At 35.3% G+C, this 13184-nt stretch overlaps 1 protein-coding gene and 1 long non-coding RNA gene across 2 annotated transcripts; both read right to left on the reverse strand.

Moving 5' to 3' along the window:
* Positions 1 to 1311: 1311 nt before the first annotated feature.
* On the reverse strand, positions 1312 to 2019 carry LOC131859383 (uncharacterized). The gene is made up of 3 exons (XR_009359112.1): positions 1961 to 2019; positions 1588 to 1677; positions 1312 to 1482 (listed from the first exon to the last, which is right to left on the reverse strand). It is a non-coding gene; the product is annotated as an uncharacterized LOC131859383 (long non-coding RNA).
* Positions 2020 to 10563: 8544 nt separating this feature from the next.
* On the reverse strand, positions 10564 to 12698 carry LOC131079206 (AP2/ERF and B3 domain-containing transcription factor RAV1-like). The gene is made up of 3 exons (XM_058017109.2): positions 12612 to 12698; positions 12351 to 12396; positions 10564 to 12123 (listed from the first exon to the last, which is right to left on the reverse strand). Exons 2-3 carry the CDS (start codon positions 12357 to 12359, stop codon positions 10711 to 10713), a joined length of 1422 nt encoding a protein of 473 aa, XP_057873092.2. The 5' UTR covers positions 12360 to 12396; positions 12612 to 12698; the 3' UTR covers positions 10564 to 10710.
* Positions 12699 to 13184: the final 486 nt, after the last annotated feature.

The following is a 13184-nucleotide window of genomic DNA, read 5'->3' on the forward strand; positions in this document are numbered from 1 at the left end:
AGGGCAACTTGAAATACTGAGATAGGCTTTTGTAGGGACCCCTCTTGTGGCCCCGTAGATTCAAACAGATCATTCGCAGGTGCCACAAATTCCGAGTTAAGGCCCGTCAAAGTTTGACAACTTTGAGCACTTAGGGCGCTCAAGGGACGACGCTGGTAGGGTATGACCCCGAGCGTTCGATCGAGTGGGGGGGCAAAACAAGAGCATGCGTAGGGTAATTATGCCTAACTGGACATGTTGGAGCCGACGGTTCGTCATCGCGACAAGCTGAACGAGAAATCGACTAGGCGACAACATTCCATTGAGGGAGACTAACGATTCTTTCGCCAACCGAAAAATTGCTGCCCTAATAAAACCATAAGAAAACTTGAAATACCGAGATACGATTTTGTAGGGACCCCTCTCGTGGCCCTGTAGGTTCAAATGGATCGTTCGCAGGTGCCACAGATTTCGAGTTAGGGCCAGTCAAAGTTTGACAATTTTGAGCACTTAGGGCACTCAAGGGATGACACCGGTAGGGTATGACCCCGAGCGTTCGATCGAGTGGGGGGGCAAAATAGGAGCATGCATAGGGTAATTATGCCTAACTGGACATGTCAGAGCTGACGGTTCGTCATCGCGATGAGCTGAACGAGAAATTGGCCACGCGACAACATTCCATTGAGTGAGACTGACGATTTTTTGCCAACCGAAAAATTGCTGCCCTAATAAAACCGTAGGGAAACTTGAAAAACCGAGATAGGCTTTTGTAGGGACCCCTCTCGTGGCCCCGTAGATTCAAACGGATCATTCATAGGTGTCACAGATTCTGAGTTAGGGCCCGTCAAAGTTTGACAATTTTGAGCACTTAGGGCGCTCAAGGGACGACGCCAGTAGGGTATGACCTCGAGTGTTCGATCGAGTGGGGGGGCAAAACAGGAGCATGCGTAGGGTATTGTTCATTGAATGAATTTTATTGTATTGTTGATTAAATGAATTGTATTGTTCATTAAATAAATTGTATTGTATTGTTCATTAAATGAATTATATTGTTCATTATAAGAACAACACTTATGATGAAATGAAATGAATTGTATTGTTCATTAAATAGCCATTATTAACCATTGTTAATTATTGGAATGAAGATTAAAGATTTCCATGATAACACCACACACATATGAGCAACAATTTATATGATCGAATATCAACTTCTGTATATATAAAAATGTTGAATGATTACAAATGTATGTCCATACACAAATATGGCATAAACACCAACTGAAACAAAATGTTGAATGATTACAAATGTATGTCCATACACAAATATGGCATAAACACCAACTGAAACAAAATGTATGTCTAAATACATGAATGTATGTCCATATACAAAATATACATGCCAACTAGACATGTAAGCATCCCAAAACTATCTATAACATCCTAAGCTGCTGATGGATCATCAAAATCGATCCTCTTCGCCGCACTGCTCGGCTCTGAAGGATCCTGCACAAGAAAAACAAACCACGATTAATATTCGTTATATTATATAATTCACATTCGAAAAGTTAACATAAAAATGAACTATTTAATTGAACTATTCATGTTTACCTCATCTCCACGTTTTCTCTTCAGCTTTGCAGGACTCTTGATGTATGTCTTCGGTAGAGGAGGTATGTTTTGAATATTTTCATAAACAACCTACATATGTTTAGAAACATGACATTGATACAAGTTAGCATATAATTGTCACTGATAATAACAAATTATATCTACTAATCAAAAAATAAAATAAACACACATCTACTCGAGGGATCTCTTCTTCTTCTTCAGGTATACTGGGTGTAGTCATCAAGGATGTGAAGCCAAGGATTCTTTATATATATACACAACAAGTATATGAAACTATCAATCTATGTCTAGACATGTATAATCACTATAAGTTATTTAAACTATTCATTCAATCATATTTGCATTCAATTACCTTTCCCTTGTCTCCAATTGCACTACCAGATCCTAGATCACACTGCACCGCACTCATGCTGCTTGTTCCCTACAAGAGTAAAATAAGATATACATGCAAGTTACTACATAATCTAATTAATACAAATATAAATGATGAGCATGTATGTACAATAAAATACAAACGACTAGGTGCAATAATATATGTACCATCAAGCTATCGAGGCCAAATGAAATGGCCGACAAGGTGCCCTTCTGAATCTGTCTCAACTCATCCTCGGTCATCAACTGTTAAATAGACCATGCAAATAAAAATTAGTACTTAATATTATCTAATTTATAAATATTTAATTAAAATATAACATGAACTGTGAAAACACAAATCTTACCAATACATCATCAATGTATGATGACGGTGCCTCCTCGCCTCTAGCATGTGAGGACTCCCCAGGGTATCCTCCAGTCTGTGTAATAACCTCTGGTGCATCATGCATCTCATGCACCTCGTAATCTGCACTGTCCACAACAGGATCAACGGGCTGTCCAACTGGACCCAAGCATACGTGCCCACACATGACACAACTATGTGGCACGCATATGTGTGGAGCCGAGGATGACGTGTTAGAACCACTCGATGCACCACTACCATCAAAAGTAGGCTGAGCTACTGACACAGCCTGAGAAACCAAAAGGCTACTCAAAGAGTGAATAGCCGATATGGTCCGTGAAGCTGCCTCACAAATGATATCAGGATGCTGAACTGCAGGTGGGGGATCAACAGGAGGAGGGGGGACATATGGGCCCTGGACTACTCTGACTGCCCCAGGTCTATTTTGGGGCATACCTAAACCTACACCCTGGAAAGGTTGGATGTCAAAGTAGTTCACATGTTTCTGTAAAACAAACTTAGCATACAATTTTTTTATGAAATAGAAGGGGATATCAAGATTGTTGTTGGGTGGTTTGTCGAAAACCATCCACCAACGATCCCAAAAGTTTTTCACAATCCCATCATTTGTGCACCATTTGATAGAAAGTTTTTTTTTTTTGGGATCTACAGGCTGACCAGTACGGGGATTGACAAACAATGAGGTGATTTCGGCTTTGGATATCTCAAGATCCTTGATATCCTTATACGACAAGCCATCTGCATATTTTTCCTTCATAGAATCTCACCACAAAAGGGTGGCATCGTGCTCCTCAGTCATGGTTTCCATACTTTTTACGATCGACGTGAGAGGATCAAACAATGGGTTTAGACGAGGGATCCTACGATATACTTCTGCAATCCCCCTCAATTCATTCAAATTTTGTGCAATCAAATCTTGAATTGAGGGGGGGTTTGGCAAATGAGGGTTTGGTTGTTGCAGTTGTGGTTGGTCAGTGTTTTCATTGTTATCTCCCATTTTTAACCTAATTGAATGTAAACAATTAAATTTAGTTAACAAATTTAAACAATTAGGTATTTGATTTAAAAAAAACCTAGTTTTCATGGAAAAAAACCATATTTTCAATGAAAAATCAAATAAACATTCACAAAAAATACAAAGAATGAATGAAAATGATTCAAAACGACAAAATTCTTACCTTGAAATCAATTTTTTAGCAATTTTTTGTCAAAAAACCGGATATCGGATGGAGCGGATATCGGATTTTGACAAATTCGCGCGACCCGTGAGTTAAAAATGACTCATGGGACTGTCACTGTCTAAATATAAAAGTCTCAGAAAATCGGATATCCGATTTCAACACTTAAATTATTTTTAAATAACATATATAATATAATAATATATTATATAATATATTATTATATTATATAATACGTATTGTATTATATTATATATATTATAATATAATATAACATAATATTATATTATATTATATTATATATAATATAATATAATATTATATTATATATAATATAATACAATATTATATAATATATAATATAAATAATATTATATTATATATAATATAATACAATATTATATAATATATAATATAATATAATACAATATTATATAATATATAATATAATATAATATAATATTATATAATATAATATTATGTTATATTATATTATAATGTAATATAATATAATATAATATTATATTATAATATAATATAATATTATAATATAATATAATATTATAATATAATATAATATTATATTATAATATATAATATAATACAATATTATATAATATATAATATAATTTAATATATAATATAATATTAAATTATATTATATATAATATAATGCGTATTATATAATACATAACATATAATACGTATTATATAATACGTAACATATAATATATATTTTAAATTAAAATTACAAATAAAAATCGGATATCCGATTTGCATAGGTAATTACCAGGCCAAGGTGTACTGACACCCAGGCCAAGCAAAAAGTCAACACGGATTTTCGCGTTTTTAGGCGAGTGAGGAAGGCTATTTTTTTCACATCGCCACTTTTTGGCCCCCCTTGATCCTGCACTAACCCAAAATTCTCCTATTTCTTTCTTTCGAAAGCTCCCAAACAAGCATTAAGGGAGCTACCACCCAAAGTCCCTCATACATGCTCCCTTTGTTCTTGATGGGCCATGCCTAAAACATAGCTATGACTGAGTCTGGGATGGGGGCGTACCAATTTAGTTGTTTTCTAAGCCAACTCCAACAATTATGAGAGTATTCACAAGTAAGTAAGAGATGATTGGTTGATTCTTCTTCCTTCTCACATAGCGAGCATCTGCTTGGGCCTTCATACCCCATTTTTCTGAATATGTCAGCAGTTAGGACTTTATTATGTAATGCTAGCCAAGCGTATAGCCCTGCTTTGGGAAGGCATCTCTTGTCCTAGCAAAGTCTTAATGGAATGTCCTTAGTAGTATCATGCCCCTGTTCAATAAGAATGTTGTATCCTTCTTTTGTCCTATACCTGCCATTCTTAGACCCTGCCCAGATTACTCCATCCTCATCCTTACCTAAAGAGGTTTTCCTGAACAACAATATCATTTCCAGTTCTCTTACTTCATAGGATGGCAGTCCCAAATTTTCAAATGATTTCCACCTCCAGACTTTAATACCCTTCACCGTATTTTCCTCAATATAATCAGCAACCTTATCTCCCCATAGTCTCTCCAGGATAACCCTAGAAGTGTCAAATTTGTTATCTTTGCCTATTGTAGGGTAACCTCCCCATGAGTCTAACCAGAATAATACTTTCTTGCCATTCCCTAGATTCCACGTTAGTTTTTTTGATACTATTTCCATGCAATTCATCATGAAATTCCATATTCTGGATCCCTTGGGGGGTGAAAGAGCTCTAAAGATGTTGGTTGGATCGTTATTATGGAGATATTTATTGTATAGGATCCTAACCCATTTTAAATGAGGATTGTTATGCATTCTCCATACCAATTTAGCCCCAAGGGCTTTTCTTTGTAGTATCATATCTTTTATCCCCAAACCCCTTTTCTCTTTAGGTTTGCAGATTTTTTCCCAGGTCATCAGAGGCTTTCTAAATTTCTCACTAGCTCCTTGCTAGAAGAAGGTTCTAATGTGTTTATTTATTTCATTCTTTTTTACTAAAGGGAGGTCTATACAAGAGAGTTGGTAAATGGGCATAGCCGATAATACAGATTTTATCATAGTGGCCTTGCCAGCTGAGGATAGCCATTTCCCGCTCCATGCGCTGATTCTATTTTTTATTTTTGATATAATTTGATCCCACAAATTTGAGGATCTGCAACCTTTGTCCAAGGGGATGCCCAGGTATTTGCATGCCATTATGCCAATATTGAATTTTAAGGTTTTGCATATCTTGTTTGCTAGTTTCTCTTCAGTATTGAAGAAGAAAATATTTGATTTTGTGGTGTTAATTTCTTGTTTTGACACCAATGAGTAGGTTTGTAGAATTTGTTTAATGGCTTTGGCTTCTTGAACATTACTATGTCCGAAGAGCATGGTGTCGTCCACAAATTGTTGATGTGTAATTGCTTCTAGGCCACTAGTAATTTTAATATCCTGAATAGATGTTTGTTCTCTTGCAGTATTTAATAGTCTTCAGAGGGACTCAAAACTAGCTGGGGACCCATTAACGAGGATTGACATTTTTGGTGTTGATATACACTCATATATAAGATTGATCCATTGTTTAGCAAAGCCAAAAGCTTCAAGGCATTTACATAAGAAGTGCCAGTCAACCTTATCATAGGCTTTTTTTATATCTAGTTTGATGAGCATACTTGAGTCTTTATTAGTTTGAACTGTATGTATCGCTTCTTGGGCAATAATGATTCCACCATAGATTGAGCGACCTGGAACAAAACCTGTTTGTTCCTCACTAATTAACAGAGGGAGCAGATTGTGAAGTCTCTTTGCTATGGTTTTAGTTAGAAGTTTGTATAATGTGTTACATAGAGCAACAAGTCTGAATTCTTCAAAACTTTCAGCTTTGTCTTTTTTTAGAATCAAGGCTATGAATGTGTTGTTTAATTCCTTAAGGATCTTCCCTGAATTCCTAATTCCTTCTAATGCCTTTGTGACTTCATCCTTGATGAAGCGCCAGTATTTCTGAAAAAAGGCGACAGGGAATCCATCTGGCCCAGGGGCCTTGTGTGGATTCATTTGGAAAAGGGCTTTCTCAATTTCTCTCTTAGAGAATTTAGCATTTAATAACTGGTTTTGATCCTTGTTTATTATCTTCAGAATGCACTTGAGCACTTCATTTTGTGAGGATAATCTAGAGCCGTCCTGATTGTTAAAGACGTTCATAAAGTAATCAATTGCTTCTGCACCTATGACTTCCGGGTTGTAGCTGAGAGCTCTAGAATTGGTTTTAATTTTAGTAATTCTATTAAGTAGTCTCCTCTGCTTTGTGCTATTATGGAAGAACTTGGTGTTTTTGTCTCCAGATTCCAACCAATTTTCTCTAGACTTTTGCTTCCAAAAGATTTCTTCTCTGGCTAAAGTTTCCTCATATTCTATTAATAAGAATTTTTCCTTCATGTAGAGGTTATTATCCATCCCGGAACTAATGACCTCTACATTCACTTCTTTTAGATCTTCCTCTATTTCTGTTTTTTTCTTAAAGAGGTTCCCAAACTGATTTCTGTTCCAGGCTATTAGATTTTGTTTTACTATTTTTAATTTAGTGACTCATTTGAAGGGTTTAGAACCTATAACTCTAAATTCCGTCGACCATTTTTCTATTAATTTTAAGATGTTATCATCTCTTAGCCACATTAATTCAAATCTAAAAGGGCTTTTATAGGAGGGTATGGATTCAGAGATGAAGAGCTGGACTGGAAAATGGTCAGAACCTGAGAGAGGAAGGATTTTTGCTTCAAAGGTGTTTGAAATGTTGGCCAAATTTCCTCTTATGAAGAATCTGTCCAACTTTTTTGCAATGTTACAAAAACCTTTCCTTCTATTGTTCCATGTGGAGGATTTTGTTTCTATTTTAATCTCCATGAGGTTGCAATTGATTATCCAATCTCTGAGATCAATGGTGGCCTGGTTGACTTTTTTTATGCCCCCCTATTTTCCTGATGGGTCAATAATGGCGTTGAAGTCACCTCCAATGATACATAACTGATTTGGGATAGAGGTAAGAAATTGTTCTATTTCATCCCAGATTCTCTTTTTTTCTTTATTCTGAATAGGTCCATAGATATTAAATAAGACAAAATTTAAATTATTCTTAATATTATTAATCCCGCCATAGAACAAATTAGGGGTCTTATAAAGTAGGCTAAAGGCCACTATCCTGGGGTCCCATATTATTGCTATTCCTCCTGAAGCCCCCTTGGCTGGGGAGCCTTCCATTCTCCTTATTCCCAATTTTTTGTCAAATATTTCTAACTCCTCTTTACTTAGTTTGGTTTCTTGTATCATTATTATATCTGGGTTAAATTTAGTTATGCATCGTTTTAAAATGCACTGCTTGTTAGGGGCATTTAGGCCCCTAACATTCCATGTAAAGAGCTTCATTTTTCCTTGGGAAGGACCTTTCCCTTCCCTGCATGAAAGAGATTAGTTAAAGTAGTTTGGCCCTCAGCCTTGCCCGCTTTACTAATGAGTTCTAATATTGATTTCCTACCTCTTCTTTTTACCTCTCTTGCACAATCCGGGGATTCAATAATGTTTAGTGTTTTGGCTAAGCCCAACTCCTCTTCTACTCTATCCACTTCAACTTCTAGAATTTTAGCCTTTGAAATTTTCCCTTCCAGGAGACCTGACATTAGTAGTCTTTTCTGATAAGCCAATTCCTCCTCATCCGCTACTTCATTTATAAAGGAGTCAGTCAAGTCATCGATTGTTTCATTGCCCACATACTCTAAAATGATTTTATTCTCCTTAGTGATCCTCCTGGCATACTCCTCCTTTGTTTCCTCCATTTTTGTTATCAGGGGATTAATGGGCGGTGACTCAAAGCTATCGTTTTCATGTGTGTTCTTTGTTTGGGTAACCTTTTCCAGGCTATTTTTCATTTCCATAGGACAATCCAAATCTATTTTTTCACTTGAGTGGTCCTCCATGCACCATTTAAGGAGGGTTTGATCTCCCATGGGAGGAATCGGGATGTCTTGGTCCATTAGTGAGGGAATTTTAGATGCGCCCTCAGAGGTGCAATCAATTTCCCCTTCCTCCAACTCTAGGATTGAGGTTTCTCTTGGAAGTGGTTTTGGATCTGGATTGCTCTTTGCATTCATATCTATTGAAACTATGTTGGTAGTTTTTCTCTCCCCCCATTTTTCTTTAACTAAGCCGCTTTCAGTCGGGCTCAAGGTGGCATTAACCCTATCCTCGGATGGTGTTTTTTGATTTTTTTTGTGTTGTTTAGGGCTGGGAAGGGTTGGACATGGTAAGATTACTTCAATTTGTTCCATGCTGCCCTTATATATCTTTGGTCTTAACACATACATCGAATGGTTAGTTATTATCTTAATAGGTTCCAAGCCTAAGTCCTTTATGTGCAGTTTAGCCATAATTCTGGCTGTAGCAGAGCCTCTATAATTTTCTTCAAAACCTCCCAATGAATCCCCTATTCTAATCAGTCAATGCTCATTAAGAAGTTCTACTGGGAGATTTGGCAGTTCTACCCATCTAGGAACTAAGCAATTCTCAAACATTTTCGGGGAGAAATTTTGCCTCCATTTATAAAAGGAAAAACAATAACCTTTAAAGAAACAAGGTTGATTGTTAAGTATATTTTCCCTTAGTTCTGATGAATTGCAGAGAATAAACAGATAATTGTCTTCTAGGGTTGTGATACTTACCTAACCCTTGGTGGCTGAAACTAGCTACTGGATGATTTCCGAGGTGGAAACACCATATCCGCACCATTTTCCATACAACCCCCGCCTCATATATTCTTCCCAAAGGTTGTCTGTGTATTGATTGCTGATAATAATTGTTTTTTGGTCCAATTTGGGATAACATTTTGCTCGTTGCTCCTCTCTGTATTTCAATCTTTTATTTTCCGGGATGTTAACCTGAGGAGGGTTTACAGGGAGTTTTGACAAAGGCTCAGCCCTAATCTGTTTTTCACCTAATTTTATCAAATTCACTCTAGTGGCAACATAATTACCAGGAGGTGATGCCTTTAGTGGAGGCCGCCTATCCTGCATTGTAATGGTTGCTAAGAGCTTGTTTAGGGTTCCATTGTTTCCCATATCAACCAGAGGCTCCCGCGACAGATGTAGGGTTTATTTTTTGAGATTTTGAGACCTCAATACTGATTGGAGGACCCTTAGGAACCCTAGCCGCCTCCTTGCATCTTTGTTTCAAAGAAACCGAGATGGAATTTGCTCCCATAGCGCATGTATTTAAGGCTTCGAATCTGTTTGCAGACCCCAGCTTATTACAGTGGGCGAAATTTTGAGGTTGTCCAGTTTGCCTGGGTGAGCGCTTGGTGAATCCATGAGATTTCTTCTGCCTTGTTCCTTTCAAATTTGCAGTCGAGTTTTTTAGTAATCCACTTTTTGTGGATGCGAACTTTTGCAGAGCCATTTTTTCATATATTGTAATCAATATACTAGATACATGAATTCTATTATTTAGGAGTTCCAATTTTATTTCAATTGAGTTTATGAGAAAAAAACATCGTTGTGTTAGTTCTCATGGTACCCTACACCATTGGGGTTAGGGTCACATCACTGCTTCTATTTTTTTTACATCCATATGTTAATATTATTAAATACTTTAATTATTAATAATATATTAACTAGCATATTTATTTTTAAAGATTATTAATAATATATTAACTAGCATGCTTATCTTTAGAAGAATATAAGTAAAGTATCCTAAAAGACATCATATTTGTTCATTATTTCACTTAAAAAATAAACATAAAATAAAAATTATATGAATACTCCAAAAGCTACTTTGCCTTTAATCCATTTAGTTCCCCCATCAAACCCTATGGTGAAAGTTCATTACAAAATTCAACAATCTATTAACAACCAACGTGAACAATCATAAAAGTTTGACTCTAAAAAACTGAAAAAAGTTTCAAAAATATTGAATTCAATTCAAATATGAAAATTAACGAACATGTTTGCCAAGGCAATAGCAATCTATTTCACCTACAATATGAGAGAAGGATATAGCAATCAATTATGTAACAGAAATCTAACAAATTCAATTTCTAGATTTCTATTCCGATTAGTCTTAAATTACACATACTAAGCAACATATTAAGTCTAAAGAATAATTCTGAGTGTTTAACACTTTAAATCTAGAAGTCAAAGCTTAATGTGTGATTTAAGCCATCCATTCCAATCCTTTTGCTTCTTTGACCTCCATTTCGACTTCACCATCTTTCTGTTTTATTTCTTTTGGATGAATCTGAAGCTGCAAATGTTTCTTTGCTTTTCGACAATTTTCAACTGCATCATCTTTCAACTGTTCTGCTTTTCGACCGATTTCAATCCCAAATAGCTTTATAACATCATCTGAATTATGTTCACTTTCATCCGCCATAGCTTTTCTTTTACCAAGTTGTGCAGATCCATGTAAACGATTGCTGGTTTTCTGATGGGATGAATAATGTATGTGATCTGTATTCCGACCCACTCTGATTTTTTCCTGAGATTTCACTTTCACTAACTCTTTGGGCTTACAAATTCTCACTTTTGGCACACCTACTGAGGTTAGTGAATTAGATATGGCACTGGATCCCTTTTCTTGAAGCAACTCATGAGAACCAGATTGATCTTGCACACAATTCTCGCTCATCAAATTCTGAGAGACATGGACTGTAATGTAAAATTCATTGCTTGGCATCTTACTATCCCTGGAGAAGGAAACAATATCTCCTCCTTTCAAATCCTTACTTTTGATAAACCTTCTCCATCCTCTTGTAAGCACATAGCTCTGGCTGCTTTTCCAAAATGAAAATCTAAATTGCCATTGTCTACTGTTACTTGTATCCACAAATGTAAGAAAAGTTTCTGATTCAACATCTAACTTTTCCTTAGGAAAATGGCGTTCAGCATGTTGTTTTGGGATCGCCAGCCTGTTTAATTTACTCACATCACTAGCAGTCATCTTCTTTTCAAATAGATGCTGCCTATTCACACCCATCTCCCCTGCATCCTGATTACCAGCAACCTCTTGATTAGGTCTGTGATGAGCATTGCACCACTTTTGCAATTCTCTATCATAAATATGATCCCTGATAAAAAGGGCAACTTCATCAGGAGAGAGAGAATCCTGAAACAGTTTCTCAGCTTCTGAAACTGGTGTGCAGGGTAAATTTGGTTGATCATCTTGCCCTCGGAACTTCATATAAGCTCTATTATAAGCCTTGGCAGCTTCTTCTCTAGTCCTGAAAGTACCCAGCCATATTCTACCATGGTTGCAGTATAGCTGAGCTCCCCAGTGCCCATTCCTTTGCCAAACAGTACCCTTGAACTGTGGAGAATCCCCTTTTCTTTCTTCCCGTCCTTGAATATTTTTACTCTCTCTTGCTTCACTTTCGCCCTTCGCTTGATCAATTTCATTACCATCAGCCTCTACTCCATTATCATTATCCTTACCCAATGATTTAGAGCCAGTTGAATCAAGGACACTGGATATGCTTTCTTTGTCACTCAGATGTTCTGAAATAGCTTCAAACTTGAGCCTAGAATCAGGGCTTTCATACCCTTCTTCATATGTCTCCTTTGAAAAACCCTGCAAGAACATCAAAATTAACAATCATTGCAGAATTTTGGACCCGACATCACCAAAAAACAATCAGAAATTTGTCTCTACAATTTAATTCTTCACCATCCTCTGTTCTCTGTTTTCATGATGGATCGCTAAGCAAGATTAAAAAATATATACAATTGATTTGAAAAACAATTTTGGAAAAATTAAAATACAAATCATATGTAAAAACATCATATATACAACGCAACCTTTTCCATTACAAATCTGATACAAACTCAAGCTGTGCTCTGATACCTGCATTAACATTGCCATTAAACTTGTCAAACTGCTTCAAATATAAGTGAACTTCCCTGCGTTTGTTCTTTCTACAGAGATTTTTATGGTTTGATTGAACTATTCCCACAAATTTGACATCTATATATTGTAAAATATGAAAGGCTTAACGAAACCAGACATCAACAAAGCACAAATTTTTATCTAATTTGTTGTACCAGAACAATTGAATTTACCTGATCAGTAAAGCACAATTTGTTTCTTTCTTCTTCACTTTTCAATATCAAATTGAATTTGATAAGACTTATTTATAACAAGTTAATCAAGGTACAATTATATAAAAACATAGGTACCATTATATAAAAACACAGAATTAATATTTATATAACTTAATTATTTTCTAATAAATTAAAAAAACATAACTAAACTAAAATTATTCAATATTTAAATTATAAAAAAAGAAAAAAACTGAAAAAACTCCCAAACAAGTGTGAAGGGTATTTGCTTCCACCATAAATTTAGGATTTTTTTAATTTAAATTTAAAAAATTAAAAAAACTACTTAAATTAGTGTAAAGTGGAGTAACAAAGCAACGGAAATTTATCGATTTAAATATTTTTTTTTAATTTTTTTTAATAAATTTAATATATAATTATATATTGTAAAAAAAAATATTTTTTAACAAATAATTTAAGTTAATTATTTAATATAAATAATTAAATATGATTGATTTAGATTGATTATAAAGTTGAGGTGATAGTTAAAAATAAATATTTTAAAAACTAAAGATAAAAAATTAGGTATTTATT

Source organism: Cryptomeria japonica, chromosome 10 (assembly GCF_030272615.1).
Source record: "Cryptomeria japonica chromosome 10, Sugi_1.0, whole genome shotgun sequence".
NCBI classification, from domain to species: Eukaryota; Viridiplantae; Streptophyta; class Pinopsida; order Cupressales; family Cupressaceae; genus Cryptomeria; species Cryptomeria japonica.